Source organism: Lampris incognitus, chromosome 14, assembly GCF_029633865.1.
Source record: "Lampris incognitus isolate fLamInc1 chromosome 14, fLamInc1.hap2, whole genome shotgun sequence".
Classification (NCBI taxonomy): Eukaryota; Metazoa; Chordata; class Actinopteri; order Lampriformes; family Lampridae; genus Lampris; species Lampris incognitus.
This window is the reverse complement of record NC_079224.1, coordinates 38,213,278-38,239,685: the sequence shown is the minus strand read 5'-3', so window position 1 is coordinate 38,239,685 and position 26,408 is coordinate 38,213,278. Positions and strand designations below refer to the sequence as shown.

General features: G+C 42.5%; 1 protein-coding gene and 1 pseudogene across 2 annotated transcripts; both read right to left on the bottom strand.

Moving 5' to 3' along the window:
- Window positions 1-939: 939 nt before the first annotated feature.
- LOC130124116 (NAD-dependent protein deacylase sirtuin-6-like) lies at window positions 940-11,279 on the bottom strand. Of its 2 annotated transcripts, XM_056293529.1 has the most exons (9): window positions 11,211-11,279; window positions 10,815-10,931; window positions 10,469-10,596; window positions 5,449-5,631; window positions 3,749-3,808; window positions 3,456-3,551; window positions 3,281-3,361; window positions 1,466-1,589; window positions 940-1,251 (listed from the first exon to the last, which is right to left on the bottom strand). In XM_056293529.1, exons 2-9 carry the CDS (start codon window positions 10,878-10,880, stop codon window positions 940-942), a joined length of 1,050 nt encoding a protein of 349 aa, XP_056149504.1. In that variant the 5' UTR covers window positions 10,881-10,931; window positions 11,211-11,279. The 2 variants fall into 2 exon arrangements, with proteins under 2 accessions (XP_056149504.1, XP_056149503.1); XM_056293528.1 differs by lacking the exon at window positions 11,211-11,279 and having other exon boundaries at window positions 10,815-10,961.
- A 3,330-nt stretch (window positions 11,280-14,609) lies between these two features.
- LOC130124435 (NAD-dependent protein deacylase sirtuin-6-like) lies at window positions 14,610-25,379 on the bottom strand (annotated as a pseudogene).
- Between the last annotated feature and the right edge of the window lie 1,029 nt (window positions 25,380-26,408).

The following is a 26,408-nucleotide window of genomic DNA, read 5'->3' as shown; positions in this document are numbered from 1 at the left end:
TAATGCACCCTGCCACACTGCACACATTGTTTGGTAATGGTTTGAGGAACGTGATGAAGTGTTGCCATGGCTTCCAAATTCTCCAGATCTCAGTCTAATTGAGCATATGTGGGATGTGCTGGACTGACAAGTCTGATCCATGTTGGCTCCACCTCGCAACTTACAGGGCTTGAAGGATCTACTGTTAATGTTTTGGTGCCATACCACAGGACACCTTCGGGAGACTTGTACAGTCCATGCCTCGGTGGGTCAGCGCTGTTTTGACGGCACACAGATGACTAACAACACATTGGGGAGATGGTCATAATGTTTTGGCTCATCAGTGTACGCAGCTCTAATCTACAATCTCTCTCCCTGATATATTTGGGCTGCCTGTGGTCAGGTATCGCAGTAGGTGTCCATATCAAAGAGACAGTCACAAAGACACACAACACCCTACGTTACATTATTGAAGTCTTCTACGCAGGCACCTGCTGCATTTTAACAGCACAAGGGATGGTAAATAAATCAAAATATAAATCCCAGACTGAGTATTGGTAAACCCTCTGTCTAGCAAAGGTGTTTAGCCAAAAGGTAGGAATGGTGCCTGTGACAAAATTCCCTAATTATCAAAAAATAATCCGCGAAAGGTAAGCCCACTTAAAAAAAAAAATCTATAATTTGCCACAATGGAGAGCCCTAATCACACTTTTCTAAGACACAATGTACTATGTCTTATTGTGTGTTTCTATGTTGGGAGGGTATTCTCCACTAGAAAGACAGCTGTCATTAAGTGACCACGGAAAAATGTGGGATCCATAAAGAAAATACAGTACTGGTGTAGTCATTGCTCCAGAGGGAATCGGATGACAAAGGAGGAATTCCATTCCATGTTGGGTTGTTGGGCCCTCTGTTGTAAGGTTCACCCTTTCTAAGAAGCTCTGCTAAGAGTGACACAGTCTATTTCTTTTTGTTAAACCCTACGGGGGCTTCTGTTCTCTCCTTCTTCACAGTAATTGGCTCCTTGTTAACCTGCTCCTCGTCTGTTTGTGGTATGGCGAGTCTTTTTCTCTCCTCCTTCTTGACCTCAGTTTTCACCCCTTTCTTTGCTGCACCTGGTGACTTGAGAAGGGTGGTGGATTCAGAGATGGCCGCGGCGCTCTCGCAGATAGTCGGCCCCTCCCACTTTGGAATGTCCAATCCCAGCAAGTCCATAACCTGTCTCATGACCTCGTCTACGTAACCATGGATACGCAGGTACGCATGCTTATCCTGGCAGAGAAAATTAAAGCCGTGAGATGGAGGAAAATAGGTCGACAGCTTATGTGGACAGAGAATTCTGGTGTCTTTAATTCCTACAGGCTTTTTGACGTGCTCTTAAAAATGTTTGAGGGATTTAATGCATCACTGAAATACTGAAAAAGATGGAGCACCATACAGGTTTGTTGCACAGGTGCTTCTATATTTGCGCATGCGTGGGACTCACATGTTTGGTGGTCTGTAGGTTGATGATGACCACCTTGCCACCTTTTCGCTTAGTGAGGAGTGGAAGGTCTCCGCTGGGTTTGATCTGCATGGAGGTTCCCAGAGTCAATGCCAAGTCTGCTCGTCTGATTGAAAAAGATGATTCAAGAAGTAGTAAACTTTTTTACATTTTTTGAGCTGAAAATATGCAGTTTCCCTAGAACGGTAAAGCCCTGGTGATAAAATCATCAAAAGGCAAGACCATATTACACGGCCATATCACACAGAAGAAAATCTATGCTTTCTCCTTCTTCTCGGTGGAAATGCACATTGCAACCCACCTAAATAATGTAGGTAAGGGATTGCCTAAATTATTTATGGGCATCAAATATCAATGCCCAACATTGCGTATTTTACTCACATGGGGTCCAGCACACTAAAACAATAACAATAACCCATGTACAAAGACGACACACAACTTAACTCTGGGTAGACTTGTGAGGTGCTCGGGCGTGGTGTTCTGCTGCAGCAGTGCCACTCTCAGCCTCTTTTTGTCTTGCTGTCCGACCTTTTTTGTGCCACTTTCAGTGTGGGCAGAGAAAGGCTAAAAACAAGTGTACCACTATGAATGACATGTAGCTTTAAGTATCATGTCACATAATCAAGTAGCATATTTGCCCAGTGAGAGGGTTCTCCTTATTCACATGTTGATTCTTAAAACTATTTTAAAAAAGGAAGTGTATAATTGTTTGGCAAATCATGCATAACACACGTGGCACACTTTTGATTTAGGGGTGAAAGTGGCTCGGAGGTAGAGCAGGTCGCCTGGTAACTTGTGGGTTGCTGGTTTGATCCTCCTTGTAAAAATGTTGGAGTCGTTGGGCAAAACATCACACCCCTAACTGCTCCCGATGTGCTGGTTGTTATTTTGCATGGCGGATATTGCCGTCGGTGCATGAGTGTGTGTGTGGGTGAATGTAAGCTATTTGTTGACTGGAAAGTGCTTTGAGTGGCTGTTGCAGCTAGAAAAGAGCTATATCAATGCAATCCATTTACCATTTATTTCTGTATGTCCTGATTGAAACCTTAACTAAGTGTTAAAGTGAGCTGTAACTGAAAGTGGAGCAGTAAGTAACTGTGAATCCACAATGAAATTTGGAGATAGAAGCATTCAGAACATCATGCTATTTTACAAGACAAAGACAACAACTGTGGATACAGAAATGAAGAGGCAAATGTCAAAAAGAAAAGCCTACTTTTAAACAGTAAAACTGATGATGATGTGCAATGTAAAAAATTCCCAGTAGTAAACTATTCCATTGGCAAAAAATTGACAAAAAGGTACAGAGCATTACAGCAAATAAAGCATTACAGCAAATATCATTTTACATTAAATTAGATGTGTCATGTAACCAATACCCGGAAGCATCTAATTTCCTATTTAGGATGAGCATCCATTTATAAACCTGACCTGGGTGTTCAAGGAAGAGAGGATGTGTAAGAGCAGTAATGTTAATGTGGCCAAGTAGAGGAGAAACACTGAATAGACGCCAGAATCACTCCTATCCAATACCTGCCTAAACATTATGGGGAAATATATTTTCACGTCTAAATCAAGCTGTCTTTATAATAGAATTTTTCCACTTTGAACAGCTGATAGTAGTGTCCTGTCAGTAGCTGTGGCAACACCATGGTAACAAACTCAGCCTTGTTAACTGTGTATATATATCATGGTAACACATCAGAGATGAACTGGGCTTCATTGGGACCAGTTGGTTCCTGATGCACAGTCTGATGGGCACAACGCTGGGTTGTAGAGATGATCAATGTGTCTTACCTGCTGACATCATCTGCTTTGGTTAGGTCTCTGTGTGGAAGAGCATCCTCCCAGTCCAGTATGGTGCTGATGAGTTTCCCTCTGTAATGTAGACCACCATTCATATATACATACACAGGAAGATTGATAGTAAAATATTATTACTTCACTATGGACAAATTTAAGCATGCCTTACCTGCAGGATCTGAGTCCCCTGGAGCGGACCACTTCACAGTAGCGTCCGGTGGGTTTCAGCCCCATCACACCGATCACCTTCTCTCTCACGTACTGCCTGAAAAAAAAAAAAACTCTTTCAATTCACCTTTCTAATACATTTATACTTGCAAACAAAAGAAGATGATGGGATACACAATCTTGTGTGGAAAAAAATAGATGCAAGTCAAAGCGGCTTGTTCAAGTAAAAACTGTGGTAGGGTTTTAGTATCAACATCAAGGTGTGTGTGTGTGTGTGTGTGTGTGTGTGTGTACCTGCCACATTTCTCACACTCCTCCACAAACATGTTTCCGTGGAGCTCGGATAGCAAATCCCTGACAGAGTGAGAAAAAGAAGAACTTGTTTGGTGTTTGGTAACGCTGGGGATTAGAGGAAGATCACAAAGACAATATTCATTAAATCATAGTCCCGACACTTTAAAGAAAGGATGAGACACTTTCACATAATTCAACAAAAAAAAAGACTCTCTTCCTCTGCAGGTCTTGCACTCATAAAAATTTCAAGCATTCGTATTAATTTCTATATTCCATTTGGAATAAAAATCAGATGAGAGCCGAGCAGCTGCTTTAGTGTCAGTTCACTTCCTCTCTCAGTGATTGCCATTTGGACGGGGAGTCACAACTCTCTATGATAAAGCGTCGAGCTTATTTAGAAGTCCCCTGATGAAAACTGTAGGCTAATGAAGAAGAGAGGGAAAGCTGAGAAATGGCTTCCTAGGAAGGGCAGCCATCTGTTATAGGATAGACATGTATCAAATAGAATATTAAGACTCCTTGCCTGGGGTCAGTCCAATTTATCTGAATGCAGACCAACATTTCTGGCATGATGATGAAGCTCATTTCAGCACATATTTGAAGGGCGACAGTTTTGCTGTGGGACTGCAGTTAGTGGTCAACATGAGGCAGCACGTCCTCCTCCTAACTGAGATTAAACCTGAGAACATGGATCACGAGGAAGTGAAGTGATGCTGCGACCTCATGCAACAAGTCATGATGTCATTGAACCATTACTTTGTCTGGAAAATTCCCCATTTATCACAAACAACGCCAGAAATCAGATTATGATTTGAATAAACTGTATTGTGGTTTTTATTTCTAAAGGAATATATTTCTGCAAATTTGGAAAAATTTTTAAATTACACAACTTCAATTAATTGTATCTGATCAGTGTGACAACTGACATCGTAATATTGGGGCTTTCACAACATTGACAGTAACTACACTGCACGTGAAAAATAGAAAGAAAAAGAAAGAAAGTCACTTTATTTTGTCATTGTACCTCTAAACGAATTGTATTCTTACAATGAAATCTCTTCTCTGCATTTAACCAGTCCTACTGTATCGGAGCAGTGGGCAGCTGTAGCACCCAGGGACCAACTCCAGTTATTTTTTCCTACTGCCTTGGTCAGGGGCACAGACAGGAGTATTAACCCTAACATGCATGGCTTTTTGATGGTCGGAGGAAACCGGAGCACTTGGAGGAAACTCACGCAGACACGGGGAGAACATGCAAACTCCACACAGAAAGGACTTGGGACGGCCTGGGGTTCGAACCTAGGAACTTCTTGCTGTGAGGCAACCTCAAGTATGGGGACACCCTGCTTTTTTTTTTTTTTTTTTAATACATTTTCTGAAAAAAGTGGAATTTTGTTTGTTACTTTTGACATGTAGCTTAGTGTTACATAGATTAGTAAGTAAATACTTGTATTATATAAACATTTGCAGGTCATTTTTTTTCTTACATAATTGAAAACAGAGAAAATCAAAAATTACTCTGAAAATTTATTAAAAAAAAAAGAAAGAAAAAAGGAAAGGTGTTCCCAAACTTTTGACAGGCAGTGTTATGTACTGATGCCTGCCGACAACTGAGAAACAACATGGTGCGAGCGGTTTTCGTGAGCTTACAGCTGCTGTCTCAGTATTAGGCTTACGTTCAGCAGGCAGTGCAGTATTACCTGGGGAAGCCAGATCTGACATGCAGGCCATCCACGTTCTGGCTGATGAGGTATTTGAGGTAGCCAGCCCTTTGTAGCCCTACTAGAGCCATGTGAGTCAGGCTGGGTCGAGCATCCTCAAATGTGATATCAAAGTGGGGTGTCTCACCCTTCTCTTCCAAGGTCCACACACCCTTTGGACCCCTGAAACAGAATATGGGGAAATAAAAAAATAGAAAGCAGTCCTTAAGGGCAAAGACTTTACAGAAAAACTCCAGTATTTTTTAAACTAAGCGATGGGTAGGAGAATCTTTTAAATTGCTTAACTATTGAGCAACTACTACTACTACTTTTGGCTGCTCCCGTTAGGGGTCGCCACAGCCGATCATCCTAACTGTTGCTTAACTATTGAGCAACCTTCTTTTATTTTCTTACCTGGATTATTGAGCATGCATCAAGACATTGAGCAAGCTTGCGTTAGCCGACTGCTTTACAGCAAGCTGCAAACAACCTGTGCTCACCAAATAACGTCCACTAAAAGAGCTCCTTTTTGGTACCAACAGGCTCAGAATGTCTTAAGGAGTCGAGTTTTCCTTTAGTTCCAAGAAGCAGCACATGCAAATGGGTTAAATGTTTATGAGGATGCATCATAGGATGCATCAAAGAAGGGGAAAGGGAAGTTTTAATGTTTTATAATTGACGTTTGAGTTTAGTTTAATGACCCAAACGTGGAAACAGGAACTGTGGCAGATTGGTTTAGTGATGGAAGCAATCTAAGCGCACATCCTACAACCAGAAATCCAGGACTCAATACCACACGAAAGCTTAATGTCCACCCTTACGTGTCTTTTGGCAAGTCATGCCAGTGCTGCTCTGCCAAGACCTTCCCCATTGATTAAACAAAAAAAAAAAATGTGTGTGTGCATATATATATATATCTGAACCTGGATTTTAGCTACTGATCAAAGAAGATTGAATCAGTTCATCTGGATACAATGTTTATTGACAGATACGTTTCATCACAACTAAGTGACATCTTCAGTCTGATTGAAGATGTCACTTAGTTGAGTGATGAAACGTATCTGTCAATAAATATTGTGTCCAGATGAACTGATTCAACCTTCTTTGATTTTTTTACCTGGATAATTGAGCATGCATCAAGACATTCAGCTAATGATGTGTCAGCATCTGCTAGTTAAGATTTTCTGTGAGCTTGTTCTGGCATATCTGCTTGTTAGCCACACAACTTCACCCCTTTTTCAGACTCACTGCTACCTGCCATTTACTGTATTTTCACACCTGGTGAACAGCTAAAATGCCAGCTCCTGTGTGTATAATTTTTTTTCCTGAAAAGTCTCAAAAAGGACATTTGTTTTCAAAGTTTACTAAAAATGATGACATTCCAACAATCATACAAAAATTAGTAAAATCTATTTTCCAACCTGCCATGATTCTTATTTACATTCTTTGTTCCATTTGGATATCTCCAAAATTGTAAAATCATAGCATTGCTCCTTGTTTCCGCCTCACACTGTGACAGTTGCTGAGTTACTGAGGACATGGAAAATATCTTTATGCATCAGGGTGGAGAATACGTTCTGTGAATCCCAATATCCACAACAGCCTCAGCCTCATCTCTAGTTCATTTTGAATGTTCAAAGGTCCATCTTTCATTGTGAATTTGATACATCGCTTGCCAAGACTGTCTGAAAGACTAATCGGCATTAACAGAGCCATATGCGTCACTTATTGCATGCTTATCAATGGGAGAGATGTGCTGCAGGACTTAAAAGCTAGTGAAGGTCTACAGAGCTGATCTAGCATGAGCATGTTTTGCTTTCCACTAATGTCAAGCTGCTACTGAATGTGTGTGTGTGTGTGTGTGTGTGTGTGTGTGTGTGTGTGCGGGCGCGCATGCACATGTATGTGTGGGTTTGATAACAACAACACTTTCTAGTGCTAAAATCCAAACTAATAGGACAGCCAAGAGTGGATATATGCTTTGAGTCTGTAAATATTTTGTGTGTACCCTAGACTTTATTTGCAGTCTAAAAAAGGTTGACAGCCAGATAGACAGCTAGTCTATTCTATATTTATTAGCTAAGTTTCCACAAGCGTTATGGTTTAGTGTGTGTACTAGAGCCAATTACCTGCAAACAACTGAAACATAATTTTAATTAATCAAATGGGAAATGAGCCAAATCAATGTTTCACTCATTCATAATTCTTTGGTTCTTCATTTCTTCTTTATCAGCTCAGACACTAGAGGTAAATTTGTGATGGCATACTGCAGAGAAAACCCAGACGATATAATGGGATCAAACAAACAAGCCCACCATAATGTCTGTTTGAGTGACCTTACAAAGAGCTGGATTGTTCCAGCAACTTTCCTGAATCAAAATACCACACTAAGCTTCTCACGCCCTCATCTGCTGGTACAGTGGTACTTCAATAGACCTCAGGAGGTGAGCCAAAGAGAGATGCAAACTAAAAGCTCATAGATTTTTGGGCACTGCAGAAAAACGGCTCTCTTCGTATAACAAAACCTCAGGAGGAACAATGAAAAATAACTTTCATGTAGAAAAAAAGGTCTAGTTTCATAGTTTTAATGGTTAAATAAAGAATATTCCAATTCTCTATTTTGAAATTTCCTTCATTTTCCTATGTATCCATAATACCAACATAATCCGATTCAAGATTGCAAGGGGCTGGAGGCTCTCCCAGCAGGCATAAGGTAGACAGCAGGGGAGACACCTTGGACAGGTCACCAGTCCATTACAGGGCCCATGCTGGTCAAGCATACCTAGGGGCAATTTAGGGAATCCTGTTCACCTAACCTACATGCTTGTCTTTGGACTGTGGGGAGGTAACAGGAGCACTTGGCGGACACCCACACAAACATGGGAGGAACATGCAAACTCCACAAAGATGGGCTGAAATTGAACACAGGACTCTCTTGCTGTGAGGCAAAGCGCTAGTAACCACTAGGGCTGTTGGAACAAATTTCTATATTCGAATATATTTTGAATAGTAAAAGATATGAATACTATTCGAACGCTAGTGTAACCGGTTACTTTCTTGCCCGGTGCGGGATTCGATACGAGATGTTCTGCACCACAAGGCGACATCGCTAACCGCTCAGACCCGTTAGTTGGGGACTTAAGTTTATACTCGAATCGCTATTCGATGTGTAATTTTTAAAAAAATATATCAAAATGTGTTGGCTAATGTTAGCGAATCTCGCTCTTCTCGCCTGCCTACCCATGTGAGACGCTTTCGACGTGTCATGAACAATAAAGTTTGAGTCTGAATCACAATATCGTTAAACGCGCGCGATACCATTAACGTCACTATCACAGAAATGGCGGAAAGAGAGGAGCCGACGGAGATCACCATCCCTGACCGTTTGAGAAGCGAGGTGTGGAAAACATTTGGATTTCGGTCAACAAACGGGGGAAAAATATCACAAATAGAGATATAGTAATCTGCAGAATATGCAAGATCCAAATGAAATACCACACTACAACCAGCAACTTCAGGGCACACCTGCTAACGCTACACCCTGGTATGCTAGCAGCGGAGCTAACGGGAGTCTGAGGAACCGCAGCTAAAGGCAGGCAAGCATGACCTCCTTTTTGCCTCCCTCCTCATCGAGAGGGTTACCAGCTACCCGCCAAACGGGGATTCCGGAGAAACTGACAAAAGTTTATCTGCAAAGATATGAGACCGATCAACATATCGCAGGGGTCTGGATTTAGAGATTTCGTCCACGAGCTTGAGCCGAGGCACATGGTTCCTAGCCGCGCGAGTTGTGAAACCGTACGATACCACTGGAGACAACGTCAAAAACTACGGTAGGCTACGTCTTCATTCAAGCAGCCTATACCCATTGGTGCGTAAAGACGCACACAACTCATTCAACAACAACGCAGCAATCTCCTAAATAGAAAGTGTATGTCATGTGTACAAATGAACCGTGGGGACGAATTGTATTGCGTACGAATTAACCAAAAACACAAGGCATTTTAATAGGCGATGGAAAATTTGTCTCCTCAGTCTCATTCTCCTACTGGCAACTCCTAACCACTTAGGACACCTCTCGAGGTCTCCTAAATATCTGGGGGAGTAGGAGTGTTCCTTAGCCTCGAGAAAGTTGATAAATAGCTTTTATTCAAACCTGGACTTGACCGGGACTTTCTGAGAGTTCGTCTTTCTAGACGTTTTGAGTGGCTGGAATGCCCTCTAGTGGACAGAATGTACTTAATAACCACATTCTGATACTGTAGACATGGACACAAGCCTGTAAATAGGCTAAATTACAGCTTTTAAAAAATCGAATATATTCGAATATTAACAATAATGCATAGAAATTCGAATATGATTATATAGGAAGATTGACAGCCCTAGTAACCACTAAGCCACTCTTCCGCCTCTCCCTTCGCGTTTTTCAAAAAGCAAATAATGTTTCAATTTTAAAAAAGAAAAAGAAAAAATGAATTTGTATATTCAAACTCAAACCCTGAGCATCTTTTGCCAGGCTTAATGGCATTTTTTGCACAAATATCTTCATAATGGCATCAGCTATTGTCGGAGCTTAAAGAGTTCACAACATTGGCCATACCATGGCAGGAATAGAAACAAAGAAATTCTGAAAATCTTCTGAGATACAGTCAACTGCAGGGCGAAAATATTTATATATCTCACCATCACTGATAATATGGGCTGCCTGATTCATTATCATCTGAGTCCCTTAATTCATTCCAAATGTGCCTGACACATACATCACAAGTCACATATCCATAGACCCGCCACCCAGTCAGACCCAGTCACCAACATTTTTTGGGCAAAGCTGTCATTTGGTGGGGAAAATAAATAAATAAATAAATAAATAAATAAATAACTAAACAAACGAGTATCTGGTTTGCAGACCCCACCCCCTTTCCGTTTTGTGGTTGTGTTTGTGTGTGAGAAAGGGAGACAAAGTGAGAGATCAATGATAAACATGGCAGATTTTTACAGCAGTGTTATACTGGTGCCTTACCTGAAGTCAGGTATGCCTGTTGATGTGCTTATGCCTGCTCCAGAGTGGACAACCAGGCACTGAGACTCCTTTATCAACTGAGCTAGAGTCTGGACCTTCGCTTTCAGCTCCTCGGGACTATCAAACGTCTGTTAGCCCACATAAAAGACGCAGTCAGCGAAACAGTGTGAGAAAATGGGAGTGGATATGACAGGATCAACAGTAAAAGCAATCGCATAATTCATCAAATAGAAGTCACTAGCTGAGTTAATGCTGGGCGCAGGAGGTGATGCTCGCTAACTTGCTAACAGCTAAAAAGCTAGCCGTTAACTATGAACACGGTCAGCAACTGGGCAGCCAAAGTTACCTCGGGGAGTCCGCATACACCTTTGTCTGCATAGGGCGAGAGTCCAGAAGCATAATTTACAGACATTTCAAAGGTCCTCTCTTCAAATATTTGCCTTCATAAAGCCGTTCACACAACCTGCAAAGTAGACACAGGCGAGTTAGTTTGGTCCGCGCTATGACGTCATCGACAGGCGACAATTTCTTTTAAACTTGGCGATAGGCAGTACAACCTTTTTGTTTTTATTGAAAGCGGTTCATTTACAAAAAATAAAGGCATACAAACCATGACAGTAAACACCTCTCAACATACAAGGCAGCTTAGACAAGAAAGATAAATTGTATAAAATAAAATATATAACAAATGATTGAGAATAAAAAAAATAGATAAAACAAATTAAAGATAATACGTCTGCACCTTTTGATAGTTGCTCTAGGTGTCCTCAGATATTTTCAGTTCTTCATAAGCTCTGAGGAGAGGTTTTGCATGTTCCCCCCCAATTAGTCTCGAAGCACTGCGATGATTGTCCACAAGGCCCCTTTTGAAAACAGAAGAAAGTGGTCTCATTTTCCCCTATTTGGATGTGTGGATGAAAATTTTCGCCAGGAGTATCGGGTTGTTCAAAATCAAGTCCCCCTTAATGTCCTTCGTGTTAATACCAAATACAACATTTTCTCTTGTGAGAGGAGCAAGTTGGATCTTGGTTAACAGCCAGTCCTGCGTAGGTGATACAACATGGAAGCCCTCCAATATTGTACAACAAAAACGTTCAAAAAGTGAAAACGTCACTGATGTATTTTTAATTTGTTATGTTTGTTTCATTTGATGAATAAACCCCAGTTCTATACACGTGTAATGTTATCCCTCTGGTTATATCTTAGGTTGCACTAAATATTCTGGCCTGTACTGCTTTACATTGGTAACAAATGACAAATAAACACATCCAACAGGTAATCACAGGAGGACCACAGCAAAATTCAGTTATATGTTGTCAAACTGAGTTTCAATCGATTGTTTTTCTGTATGTCCTCCTGACTAATAATTCACTGGGATCACCAATGATTACAAGTCAAGTGAGAGAAAACAAAGATCATGGTGAAACTAAACTAAATTAACGTTTCCAAGATGTTCTGGCATGCACAAGAGACAACAGATGTCAGGGGGTTAGGAATTAAGCCATCAGGCTTTGCTTCCGACTGTCAGACAATCTTGCGAGCTAAAAAAAATTCCATGGGTGTGTAAAAGCAAATTTGTATGTACGAACAATTGATGAATGAGGCTCATTATCTTTTCAACAATCAGTTCTACCAGGTTCTGTGACAGGCAGCACCTTATCGACATAAGAGGGTCTTGCAAGCCATCAAAGCGAAGACATAGTAGTTGGATCGAACGTGTGTGAAACCCTCATCAGAATTTCAAATCGTGTTTGGTCATGGCTGACATCTTAATGAGTTCTGTGGCAAATACAGAGACGCATACCATGATGTCAAGTGAACATGTGTATGGTTCCTCCGTTTTTACTTGAAAATGTGTCATCAAATTTAGTTGGCGTTCAGACGTAAACGACCCACTGTACACATAAGGTGGCACTGTTAATGCAATGTTTACTGCAAAAACATCTGTATATAAAATGTACAACAAAAAAAACCCCAAAAACAATGTGCACAATGTCTGAGAACAGTTTGTCTCTCTTGAAAAGAAAACAAGTTAATGGAAACATAGGTAGTATCACTATGACCCGCTTATCAGATTAACAAAAAGGGTTCTAGGAAAAACAAAAACCAATGGAAAAAAAAAACAACTACATTTTTTTTTTTTTATTCCTTCACACAAACAGTAAGGACGTGCAAAAAATTGGGGCTTTACATTTTAAGCCAGTGTAAGACAACCACAAGGTCTTGTGAGTGTACATTTACAGAGAAGTAATCAGCTGAAAATTTAATCGATTAAACAGCAACAAGTAGAACACTTTTTACTGCAACTGTGTAAAGTGGGCGATCTAAAAACCAAGCAATGTAGTGACGTTTGTTATTATAACCTCATTGTCTCATGACAGTTCTTGATCTTGTCTGCATCACAGATACACTGATGAGCCAAAACATTATGACCACTCACAGGTGAACCAAATAACATTGATCATCTCCAAACAAGGGCACATGTCAAGGCCTGGGTAGATTAAATGGTAAGCGAACAATCAGTTCTCGTAGTCAACGTGTTGGATGCAGGAGAAATGGGCAGAGGTAAAAGACCTGAACGACTTTGACAAGGGCCAAATAGTTGCTGCCAGACGACTGGGTTAGAGCCTCTCTGACATGGAAAGGCTTGTGGGGTGCTCCTGGTCAGCAGTGGTGAGTACCTACAGACAGTGGTCCGAGGAGGGACAAACCACAAACCAGCGACAGGATTGTTAGGCGCCCAAGGCTTATCGATGCGCGAGGGCAACATAAGCTATCCTGTCTGGTCCAAACCAACAGAAGGTCTACTGTGGCACAAGTCACAGAAAATGTTAATGACGGTTACAGGAGGAATGTGTCACAACACAGTGCATCGCACCCTGCAGCATATGGGGCTGCCTAGCCACAAACATGTCAGAGTGCCCATGATGACCCCTTTCCACCATTTAAAGCCCCTACAATGGGCATGTGAGCATCGGAAGTGGACCTTGGAGCAGTGGAAGAAGGTAGCCTGATCCTCTGAGGCCTGTTTTCTTTTAGATCACATGGATGGCCATATACGTGTGCACTGTTTACCTAGGGAAGTGATGGCACTTGGATGCACTGTGGGAAGACAAGCTGGTGGAGGGAGTGCGATGTTATGGGCAATGTTCTCCTGGGAAACCCTGGGTCCGGCCATTCATGTGGACGTCAACTTGACACGCGCCACCTACCTAAATATTGATTCAGACCAGGTACGCCCCTTCATGACAATGATATTCCCTGATGGCAGTGGCCTCTTTCAGCAGGATAATACGCCCTGCCACACTGCACACATTGTTCGGGAATGGTTTGAGGCACGTGATGAAGTGTTGCCATGGCCTCCAAATTCTCCAGATCTCAGTCTGATGAGCATATGTGGGATGTCCTGGACTGATAAGTCTGAATCATGGCAGCTCCACCTTGCAATTTAAAAGGCCTGAAGGATCTACTGTTAATGTTTTGGTGCCATACCACAGGACACCTTCAGGAGTCTTGTACAGTCCATGCCTCGGTGGGTCAGCGCTGTTTTGACAGCACACGGATGACCAACAACACATTGGGCAGGTGGTCATAATGTTTTGGCTCATCAGTGTATGTAGCTCTATTCTACCATCTCTCCCTGATCTGTTTGGGCTGCCTGTGGTCAGGTATTGCAGTAAGTGTCCATATCAAAGACACAATCACTCACACCCAACCCCCCCACCTTACATTATTGAAGATAAGGCTTCTTTCTACACAGGCACCTGCTGAATTTTAGCAGCACAAGGGATGGTAAATAAATCGAATGAACCCCAGACTGAGTATTGGTAAAGCCTCTCTCTAGCAAAAGTGTTTAGCCAAAAGGTAAGAATGGTGCCTGTGACAAAATTCCCTAATAATTAAAAATAACCCATGAAAGGTAAGCCCACTTAAAAAAAAAAAAAAAAAAGCAAAAAAAACCCAAAAACAAACAATAAACCATCTAATTTGCCACAATGGAGAGCCCTAATCACACTTTTCTAAGACACAATGTACTACGTCTTATTGTGTGTTTGTATGTTGGGAGGGTAATTTGTGAAACACCCTCGACCAGTTTTATTCTCCACTAGAAAGACAGCTGTCATTAAGTGACCATAGAAAAATGTGGGATCCATAAAGACAATACAGTACTGGTGTAGTCATTGCTCCAGAGGGAATCGGATGACAAAGGAGGAATTCCATTCCATGTTGGGTTGTTGGGCCCTCTGTTGTAAGGTTCACCCTTTCTAAGAAGCTCTGCTAAGAGTGACACAGTCTAGTTCTCTTTGTTAAACCCTACGGGGGCTTCTGTTCTCTCCTTCTTCACAGTAATTGGCTCCTTGTTAACCTGCTCCTCGTCTGTTTGTGGTATGGCGAGTCTTTTTCTCTCCTCCTTCTTGACCTCAGTTTTCACCCCTTTCTTTGCTGCACCTGGTGACTTGAGAAGGGTGGTGGATTCAGAGATGGCCGCGGCGCTCTCGCAGATAGTCTGCCCCTCCCACTTTGGAATGTCCAATCCCAGCAAGTCCATAACCTGTCTCATGACCTCGTCTACGTAACCATGGATACGCAGGGGTATGTATGCTTATCCTGGCAGAGAAAATTAAAGCCATGAGATGGAGGAAAATAGGTCGACAGCTTATGTGGACAGAGAATTCTGGTGTCTTTAATTCCTACAGGCTTTTTGACAAGATGGAGCACCATACAGGTTTGTTGCACAGGTGCTTCTATATTTGCAAATGCGTGGGACTCACATGTTTGGTGGCCTGTAGGTTGATGATGACCACCTTGCCACCTTTTCACTTAGTGAGGAGTGGAAGGTCTCTGCTGGGTTTGATCTGCATGGAGGCGCCCAGAGTCAATGCCAAGTCTGCTTGTCTGGTTGAAAAAGATGATTCAAGAAGTAAACTTTTTTTTTTTTTTTTTTTTTACATTTTTTGAGCTGAAAATATGCAGTTTCCCTCGAACGGTAAAGCCCTGGTGATAAAATCATCAAAAGGCGAGACTATATTACACAGCCTTAAGGAAGAAAATCTATGCCTTCTTCTTCTGGGAGAAAATGCACATAGCAAACCACCTAAATAATGTAGGTAAGGGATTGCCTACATTATTTATGGTCATCAAATATCAATGCCAACATTGCATATTAGATTCACATGGGGTCCAGCACACTAAAACGATAACAATGACCCATGTAGAAAGACGATACACAACTTAACTCTGGGTAGACTTGTGAGGTGCTCGGGCGTGGTGTTCTGCTGCAGCAGTGCCACTCAGCCTCTTTTTGTCTTGCTCTTCGACCTTTTTTGTGCCACTTTCAGTGTGGGCAGAGAAACGCTAAAAACAAGTGTACCACTATGAATGACATGTAGCTTTAAGTATCATGTCACATAATCAAGTAGCATATTTGCCCAGTGAGAGGGTTCTCCTTACTCACATGTTGATTCTTAAAACTATTTTAAAAAAGGATGTGTATAATTGTTTGGCAAATAGGCAAATCATGCATAACATACTTTGCACATTTTTTTCTTTGTTTTAGGGGCGACAGTTGGCTTGGAGGTAGAGCAGGTCGCCTGGTAACTTGTGGGTTGCTGGTTTTATCCTCCTTGCAAAAATGTTGGGAGTCGTCGAGCAAAACGTCACACCCCTAACTGCTCCCAATGAGCTGGTTGTTTGTTACCTTGCAAGGCACACACTGCCGTTGGTGCATGAGAGTGTGTGTGTGTGTGCACGGGAATTTGAGGAATTTCTTTTTCAATTTTCCCCCCAACTGTATCTGGCCAAATACCCCGAGCCGTCCTGGTCACTGCTCCTCCCCTCTCTGAGCGCCCCGACCGACTAGAAGAGGCGCTGGTGCAGCAACCAGGACAAATACCCACATCCGTCTTCCCACCTGCAGACATGGCCAATTGTATCTGTAGGGACACCCAACCAAGCCGTAGCTAACATGGGGATTTGATCCGCCGATCACGTGTTGGCACAATGTGAGGAATTTGTTGATTTTAAAGCGCTTTGAGTGGCTGTTGCAGCTAGAAAAGCACTATATACTAAATGCAATCCATTTACCATTTATTTCTCTATGCCCTGATTGAAACCTTAAGTAAGCCTTAACGTGTGCTGTGACTGAAAGTGGAGCAGTAAGTAACCATGAATCCATAATGACATTTGGAGATCGATGCATTCAGAACATCATGCTATTTTACAAGACAAAGACATGCACAATAAAAAAACACCTGTGGATACAGAAACTAAAAGAGGCAAATGTCAAAAATAAAAGCCTACTTTTAAACAGTAAAATTGATGATGATGTGCAATGTAAAAAATTCTCAGTAAGTAAAATATTCCATTAGGGGAAAAAACTGGATAAAACGGTACAGAGCGTTACACCAAATATAATTTTACATCAAATTAGATGTTTCACATAACCGATACCCGGAAGCATCTAATTTCCTGTGCTGTTTAGGATGAGCATCCCTTTATAAACCTGACCTGGGTGTTCGAGGAAGAGAGGATGGGTAAGAGCAGTAATGTTAATGGGGCCAAGTAGAGGAGAAACACTGAATAGACGCCAGAATCACTCCTATCCAATACCTGCATAAACATTATGGGGAAATATATTTTCACGTCTAAATCAAGCTGTCTTTATAATAGAATTTTTCCACTTTGAACAGCTGATAGTAGCGTCCTGTCAGTAGCTGTGGCAACACCATGGTAACAAACTCAGCCTTGTTAACTCTGTATATCATGGTCACACATCAGAGATGAACTGGGCTTCATTGGGACCAGTTGGTTCCTGATGCACAGTCTGATGGGCACAACGCTGGGTTGTAGAGATGGTCAATGTGTCTTACCTGCTGACATCATCTGCTTTGGTTAGGTCTCCGTGTGGAAGAGCATCCTCCCAGTCCAGTATGGTGCTGATGAGTTTCGTTCTGTAATGTAGACCACCATTCATATATACATACACAGGAAGATTGATGGTAAAATGTTATTACTTCACTATGGACAAATTTAAGCATGCCTTACCTGCAGGCTCTGAGTACCCTGGAGCGGACCACTTCACAGTAGCGTCCGGTGGGTTTCAGCCCCATCACACCGATCACCTTCTCTCTCACGTACTGCCTGGGGAAAAAAACCAAGCTCTTTCAATTTACTTTTCTCAAGCAGTCTTCATTTTGGAATGTGCAGTTACAGTGCCAAATACTGAATTTAAATATATATTAATACATTTATACTTGCAAACAAAAAAAGATGGTGGAATACAAAAGCTTGTGTGGAAAAAAAATAGATGCAAGTCAAAGCGGCTTGTTCAAATAACTGTGGTAGGGTTTCAGTATCAATACCAAGGTGATCAAGGTGTGTGTGTGTGTGTGTGTGTGTGTGTGTGTGTGCGTGTGCGTGTGCGTGTGCGTGTGTGTGTCTGCGCGTACCAGCCACATTTCTCACACTCCTCTACAACCACGTTTCCGTGGAGCTCAGACAGCAAATCCCAGACAGAGCGAGAAAAAGAGAGCAGCACACCGTGCTGTCCTCTCCATGTGACTGTTTACATCCCACGCTTCCCTCCTGGAGCCTCCGCTTCCACCTGTGGTGGCTCTCGATGGTACTGTTCCACTCGCTGACTCCCTCCACTGGCCTTGTCTGTCATTGAACCTCTCACCGAGAGTTTTCCCCATACAGACTATTACTGGGCACCGTGCCTCTCGTCCACACGACGTATCTAATAGTAGAGACAAAAACAACCGGATATATGGAGCAAATATCTGCAATTTGCGTCCTATTTGTAGTACTCCGATTGGTTTTAATTCTGCTTTGACACCAAACAATCTTGGCCTCTTCAACGTGAGCTCTCTGGGTAATAAGTCCTTCATCATTAATGATTTTATTGATCTAATAACCTGGACTTCTTTAGGATTACTGAGACATGGCTGTCTCCAGGCTACACAGTTCCCCTGATTGAGGCTAGCCCCTCTGATTTTGCATATTTTCATATTCCCAGGCGCTCTGGAAGAGGGGATGGCCTAGCTGTTTTTATAAGTTAGGTCTTAAGCGCCATCCTATTGCTTTTGGTAATTTTATCTCATTTGAGGTCGTTTCCCCCAGCCCACAGCAGTGCAACACAAAGACAAAAACACATATCCAAAAACTACATGAACTACAAGAACACATAAATCCAAACTAACACATATATCTAAAGAAAAAAAAAACAGTCCATAAAAAAAAAGAAATCCTAAGCATCATATTCTTCATAAATTTTATGTCCATTATAATTCTGTTTATCCTCTTTCAGTGTTGTATTGTGTAAATTGTGTAAACACAACATCCATTGCATGTTGTCTATCTTGGGAGAGAGATCCCTCCTCTGTTGCTCTCCCTGAGGTTCCCCCCCCCACCCCCCCGTTAAAGGTTTTTTTTTAGGGAGTTGTTCCTTATCCGATGAGAGGGTCTAAGGACAGGATGTTGTGCTGCTGTAAAGCCCACTGAGGCACATTTGTAATTTGTGATCTTGGGCTATACAAATAAAATTGACTCGACTTGACTTGACTTGTCCAGGAGAACGAACACCTGCCAGGATGACTGTCTGAACTGCCGGTTTGCATTAATCTGGTGGATATGCCTGTATCTGACCATCTTCTGCTTCCGGTGTGGGAAGATGGTGGCATGAATTCACGTTTGCAGTGGCCTCACCCAGTACCGTCCATGCAGTGTCTTTGTCCACGTCAGCACCTAAGTTTGTGTCTTCGTTTGATGCCTGGGAGGGCTGGCGCTGGATTGGCTGGGAGAGCTTGCTCTGCTGCATCCTGTGGGCCCAGGGACCACGGCCATGCCCGGAGCTGTGCCCGAAGAGGTAACACCGAGGATGGTCTGACAGGACGCGGAAGCAGGGCAGGATAAGCTAACTGCTAGCCCATGCAGACCGGCAGTTCCGATAACACCGAGGGCGGTCTGACGGCGGCCTCGCCTGGCGTCGACTGTTTTTAGTGTCGTCATGTGGACTGCAGGGAAGTTTGTCGAAGGTGTCTGGCTGGGAGAGCTGGCATTGGATCGGCTGAGGGAGCCTGGTCTGCTGCATCCGGTGGGCCCGAGGACCAAGGCTCTGCCTGAAGCTGCACCTGAACAGGAAACACCAAGGGCGGTCTGACAGGACACAGAAGCGAGGCAGGCTAAGCTAACTGCTAGCCCATGCAGACTGGCAGTTCCGACAGTCATCCTGGCTGGCATTCGTTCAACTGGACAGTGCTTGTTTTTTGTTTTTAGTTTGGATACATGTGTTCTTGTAGTTTTTGGATATGTGTTGCACTGCTGTGGGCTGGGGGAAATAATATTTCGTTTCATTTCATGTACGTGCATACATGAAATCCATCCATTCGTTGTCTTAACCGCTTATCCTGCTCTCAGGGTCGCGGGGATGCTGGAGCCTATTCCAGCAGTCATTGGGCGGCAGGTGGAGAGACACCTTGGACAGGCTGCCAGGCCATCACAGGGCCCACACACACACACACACACACACACACACACACACACACACACACATTCATTCCTAGGGACAATTTAGTACCTACCACCAATTCACCTGACCTACATGTTTTTGGACTGTCGGAAGAAACTGGAGCCCCCAGAAGAAACCCACGCAGACACGGGGAGAACATGCAAACTCCACACAGAGGACGACCGGGGATGACCCACCAAGGTTGGACTACCTCGGGACACAAACCCAGGACCTTCTTGCTGTGAGGCGACCGCGCTAACCACTGCGTCACCGTGCCACCGCATACATGAAATGAAATGAAATGAAATGAAATGACAAATAAAGTGTTCCTGATTCCCGATAAAGCTGTCATTTTCAAAGTACCCCTACAGCTCAGTATTCCTAGACCACTATCATAAAACACGTTCTCGCATTCTCAACGCTGACTGCAGTTAAATTCTGTGATGTTTTTAAATTCATCATCCTTTAATCCCTCTTTATCCTCCCTCAATCTAGATGCACTGTTAAATTCATTCAATGATCAGTGCCTATCCATACTCGACCAAATTGCACCATTTAAAACTAGAAAACAAAAATCATATAACCTCACCTGACTGAATGATCATACTCATGCCCTTAGAAGACTCCGTAGAAAATCAGAATGACAACAGCTAGTCAACAAGTCTGAATTAGCACATAACACCCTTAAAAAAACCAAATGTTAATTTACCAGAGGGCAGTGAAGGATGTGAGATCAGCGTACTTCTCCAAGCTAATATCAAGAAATAACCATAATCCTAAAGTTCTCTTTAGGGTAATTGATTCTGTTATTAATGGTCCCTCCACTTCTCTTTTTGAACTTGATGCTGAGTTGTCAGAAAAATTTCTCACTCATTTTGTAAATAAGGTGGAGAACATGTGAGTCAGGCTGGGTCGAGCATCCTCAAGTGTGATATCAAAATGGGGTGTCTCACCCTTCTCTTCCAAGGTCCACACCCAAAGGGTGTGTGGACCTTGGGAGGAAATGGTGAGACGTTGTAGAAAAATAGAAAGCGGTCCTTAGGGGCAAAGCCTTTAAAGAAAAACTGCAGTATTTTTTTAAACTAAGCGATTGGTGACAGAATCTTTTAAATTGGTTAACTATTCAGCTTGCATCAGCCGACTACTTTGCAACAAGCTGCAATGTAACTCCAAGAAGCATCACATGCAAATGGGTTAAATGTTTGTGAGGATGCATCATAGGATGCATCAAAGAAGGGGAAAGGGAAGCTTTAATGTTTTGCAACTGATGCGTGGGTTTAGTTTAATGAACCAACTTGACAGTAAATGTTGGCAGATTGGTGTAGTGATGGAAGCAATTTAAGCGATCATCCTACAACCTGAAAGCCAGTATTCAAGACCCACTTTAAAGCATAATGTCCATTGTTACGTGTCTTTTGGCAGGATATCTCCAAAACTGCAAAATCGTAGCATCACTCCTTGTTTTTGCCTCACACTGTTGCAGTTGTTGAGTTACTGTGAGGACATGGGAAATATCTTTATGCATCAGGGTGGAGAATGTGTTCTGTGAATCCCAACAATCACAACAGCCTCATCTCTCAAATTCATTTTTCAATGTTCAAAGGTTCATCTTTCATTGTGAATTCGAATACATCACTTGCCGAGACTGGTTGAAAGACTAACCGGCATTAACGAAGAGGCATGTGCGTAGTTTATGGCATGCTTATCAATGGGAGAGATGTGCTGCAGCCTGCAGGACTTAAAAGCTAGTGAAGGTCTGCAGAGCTGATCTAACATGAGCATGTTTTGCTTTCCACTAACATCAAGCTGCTACTGAATCTGTGTGTGTGTGTGTGTGTGCACAGCATGTGTGGGTTTGATAACACTTTCTAGTGCTCAAAGCCAAAATAATCAGACAGCCAAGAGTGGATATATGCTTTCTGTCTGTAAATATTTTGTGCATATAGGACCCTAGACTTTATTTGCAGTCAGCAAAAGGTTGACAGCCAGATAGACAGCTAGTCTATTCTAAATGTATTAGCTAAGTTTCCACTAGTGTTATCTTTTAGTGTGTGTACTAGATCCAACTACCTGCAAACATCTGCAATTGAATTTTAATTAATCATATGGGAAATGAGCCTAATCAATGTTTCACTCGTTCATAATTCTTTGGTACTTAATTTCTTCTTATCAGCTCAGACACCAGAGGTAAATGTGGAATGGCACAGCACAGACAAAAACCCAGAAGACATAATGGGATCAAACAAACAAGCCCACCATAGTGTCTGTTTGAGGGACCTTACAAAGAGCTGGATTGTTCCAGCAACTTTCCTAAATCAAAATACCACACTAAGCTTCAATAGCCCACAGGAGGTGAGCTAAAGAGAGATGCAAAATAAAAGCTCATAGACTTTTGGGCACTGCAGAAAAACGAGTTTCATGGTTAAATAGAGTATTCCAATTCTTTTTTGAAATTTCATACATTTTCCAATCCATCCATAATACCTACTTAATCCGATTCAAGGTTGTGAGCGGATGGAGGCTATCCCAGCAGGCATAAGGTGGAGAGTAGGGGAGACACCCTGGACAGGTCATTAGTCCATCACAGGGCCCATGCACATGGTCACACATACCTATGGGCAATTCAGGGACTCCTATTCACCTAACCTGCACGCTTGTCTTTGGACTGTGGGAAGTAACAGGAGTACTTGGTGGAAACCCACACAGACATGGCAGGAACATGGAAACTCCACAAAGATGGGCTGAAATTGAACACAGGACCCTCTTGCTATGAGGCAACAGTGCTAGTAACCACTACGCCAGTGTGCCACCTCTCCCTTCATATGCATTTTTCAAAAAGCAAATAACATTTTAAATGTTTTAAAAAAGAATTTGTATATCCAAACTCTAAAACTCAAGGGTATCTTTGGGGTCGCCCTGGTGGCTGACCTGGTCGAGCGCATACCACATAAGGCTGAGTCCTTACCGCAGCGGCCTGGGTTCGAATCTGGCCCGGGCCCTTTGCTACACGTCATCCCCTCTCTCTCCCCCTCCTTTCTTGTTTTTCTCTAACGTCACTGTTAAAATAAAAGCAGAAAATGCCGAAAAATATGGTGGCACAGTAGCCCAGTGGTTAGCGCCGTCACCTCACAGCAAGAAGGTCCTGGATTCAAACCACGGGGTTGTCCAACCTTGGGGGTCATCCCAGGTCATCCTCTGTGTGGAGTTTGCATGTTCTCCTCGTGTCTGCGGTGGGTTTTCTGCGGGTGCTCCGGTTTCCCCCACCCCCAAAAAGACAATGCATGTTAGGGTTGATGCTACCGTCTGTGCCCCTGACCGAGGCATGGCAAGGCGAACTGGAGTTGGTCCCCGGGCGCTGCACGGCAGCTGCCCACTGCTCCTAGCTACACAGCTAGGATGGGTTAAATGTAGAGCTTACATTTTCCCATGGGGTTTAACAAAATACATCAAAATCAAAAAATCAAAAAAATACCTGGTTGCGGTCTGGAGATCTGTGGAGTCGGCATGTAAGATCACCGCTAAGTGGAATGTTTGCTCTCCTATATTTTACAACCAAGGTCTCCTAGTTGATCGTCGTCCTATCCCGCATAATAGCTGGTCCAGTAGGGGTGTACACTCTCTTGGTAATCTGTGTGATGACCGTGGTCTGCGTTCTTTTGAGGATCTCAGGAATCAATATGATTTACCGGCCTGGTCTTTTTTTTTCTATCTTCAGTTGAGGGCTTCCATGAAGGCTCACGGGGTGCCGTGGCTCTCTTCTCTCCCAGTGCATCCACTTTATAGAATAATTAGTGAAAAGGTTAGTACTAGGGGTTTAGTTTCTGTGCTGTATGGCTTTATCCTGGAAAGAACATACAAACCCCTTGCGCTGGACACAATTTGGAGAACAGATGTGCCCGATCTGGATACTGAGTTCTGTTGGGAGACGGTGTGGTCTAGTATTCTCTTAGCGTCTAGGAATCCAGATCATCAGCAGATACACTATAATTTTATACATCGGACATATCGCACCCCACGACAGAGGTTTTGTATGAAACTTGCTGATAGCCCAAACTGTACATTTTGTTCGCTGAATGTGGTTGGAACCTTCTTTCATATGGTCTGGGAATGTCCAAGGGTGAAAGGGTTTTGGGAAATGGTTGCTGATAAATTGTCCCAATTTTTGTCGATTACTGTACCCGCTGACCCTGCGGTATTACTTCTAAATGACTTCTCTGCACTACATGTACCACTAATCAAGCAGCGCATATTGCTTGCGGGACTCACAGCAGCCAAGAAGATGGTTGCTATGCGTTGGAAAGCTCCAGATGATTTGTCATCTCGTCATTGGTCCCTCTTATATCTGGACATTGTATATTTGGAGCTCTCGACAGCAAGGATCCATGGAGCAAGGGCTGGAACTATAGACATGTGGAATTCTGTGGCCGCTGAGTTGAAGAACTTTATTGACTGAACACTGACCGAGTATTGTATGCTGTTTCTTTTTTGCAATTTTTTCTGTTTTTTTTCTTCCTTTTTTTGTGGTTGGGTTTGTGGGTGGGTTTTTGTTTGCATTATTGTTCATTTGTGTGTCTTGTTTAAAAAATGATAAAATAAAAAATATTTGATCACAAAAAAAAATCAAAAAAATAATCTTAAAACTCACAGCATCTTTTGCCAGGCGTAATGGCCCTTTTTACACAAATATCTTCATAATGGCATCGGCTTTATATTGTCAGAGCTTAAAGAATCCCCAACATTGGCCATACCATGCATGGCAGGAGCAGAAACACAAGATATTCTGAAAACCTTCTGAGATACAGTCAACTGCAGAAGGAAAACGTATATCTCACCATCACTTACGTGGGCCGCCCGATTCATTATCATCTGAGTCCCTTAATTCATTCCAAAAGTGCATGACACATACATCACAAGTCACATATCCGTAGACCCGCAAGGCAGCAACGTTTCTTCGGTAAAGATGTCATTGGGTGGGAAAGATATAAACGAGTATCTGGTCTGCAGCCCCCACCCCCTTTCCGTTTAGTGTGGCGTGTGGTTGTGTTCGAGAGTGTGAGAACGGAAGACAGAGAGAGAGATCAATGATAAGCATGGCAGACATTTTCCAGCAGTGTCATATTGGTGCCTACCTGAAGTCGGGTATGCCTGTCGATGTGCTTGTGCCTGCTCCAGAGTGGACAACCAGGCACTGAGACTCCTTTATCAACCGAGCTAGAGTCTGGACCTTCCTAATTCATCAAAGAGAGGTCAAGTTAATTCCGGGCGCTGGAGGTGACGCTCGCTACCTTGCTAACAGCTAAAAAAGTTAGCCGTTAACTTTTAATACTGTCAGCAACTGGGCAGCCAAAGTTACCTCGAGGAGTCTGCATAGGGCGAGAGTCCGGCAGCATGATCTACAGACATTTCAAAGGTCCTTTCTTTAAATAATTTTGATTCATAAAGACGTCCACACAATTTGCAAAAGAGACTCAGGCGAGTTATTTTGGTCCGAGGTAATGGCGTCATCGACAGGCGACAATATTTTGTTTTGACCAGGCGATACAACATAGAAGCCCCCCCCCTCCAATGCTGTAAAACAAAAACGTCCGAAAGTGTCGCCAATGTTTTTTTTAACTTGTGTTTGTTTAATTTGACGAATAAATCCATGTTCTATAAATAATGTCAGCCCTCTGGTTATATCTTATGTTGCACTAAATATTCTGCCCTGTACTGTTTTACATGGGTAACAACTTGCTGTAAAAAAAAAAACAAATTAGGGAAATATCGCCTCTGGGGTAGAAATACGCATGGATAGGTCTAAGGATATAAGGCACAAAAGATCATCTGTATTTACAAAACCAACATTAATCAGAAATATTTTGATGGATTTTAATACTTTGCCTAAACAGACTATTCTATTTTCAGTTAGTTTCTACTGTCTAAATTGTTAGATTAATTTAGTTAGGGAGTTTTAAAAAAAATTACATTAAAGACAAAACTTTACTGGCGATCTCGAGGAAGTAGGACTAAACCTTTTAGATTAAACATGGCAAAGCCTCTCAGTCTCCCATGAGGTGATTAGCTGGGAACAGGGTCAGTTCTGTGGTTTAAACGTCAAGATTTGCCTTGAATTAGACTTTTATATAGGAAACGTAAGAGGATCTGAGTGACGTTCTATGTAAAATGCTTGGTACATCTTTGAAATGCACTTTAAATAAATTAAACAAGGGCTAAATACTTCACTGCCATTTCTGTCAGTTAAATTTCACATCTTTGCTCAAATGGAAATGGAAATAAGGTAGAAAAGTAAAAAAAAAAACCAAAAAAAAAACCATAAAGCATAATAGAACTAGTCCTTAGCCCCCTGCAAGATGGGCGAGTTATGAGGGGGGGAAAAGCAATGCCCAAGGGACCACGTGACAGTGTCTGTAAAAGAGGGGCCATTCTCATTAG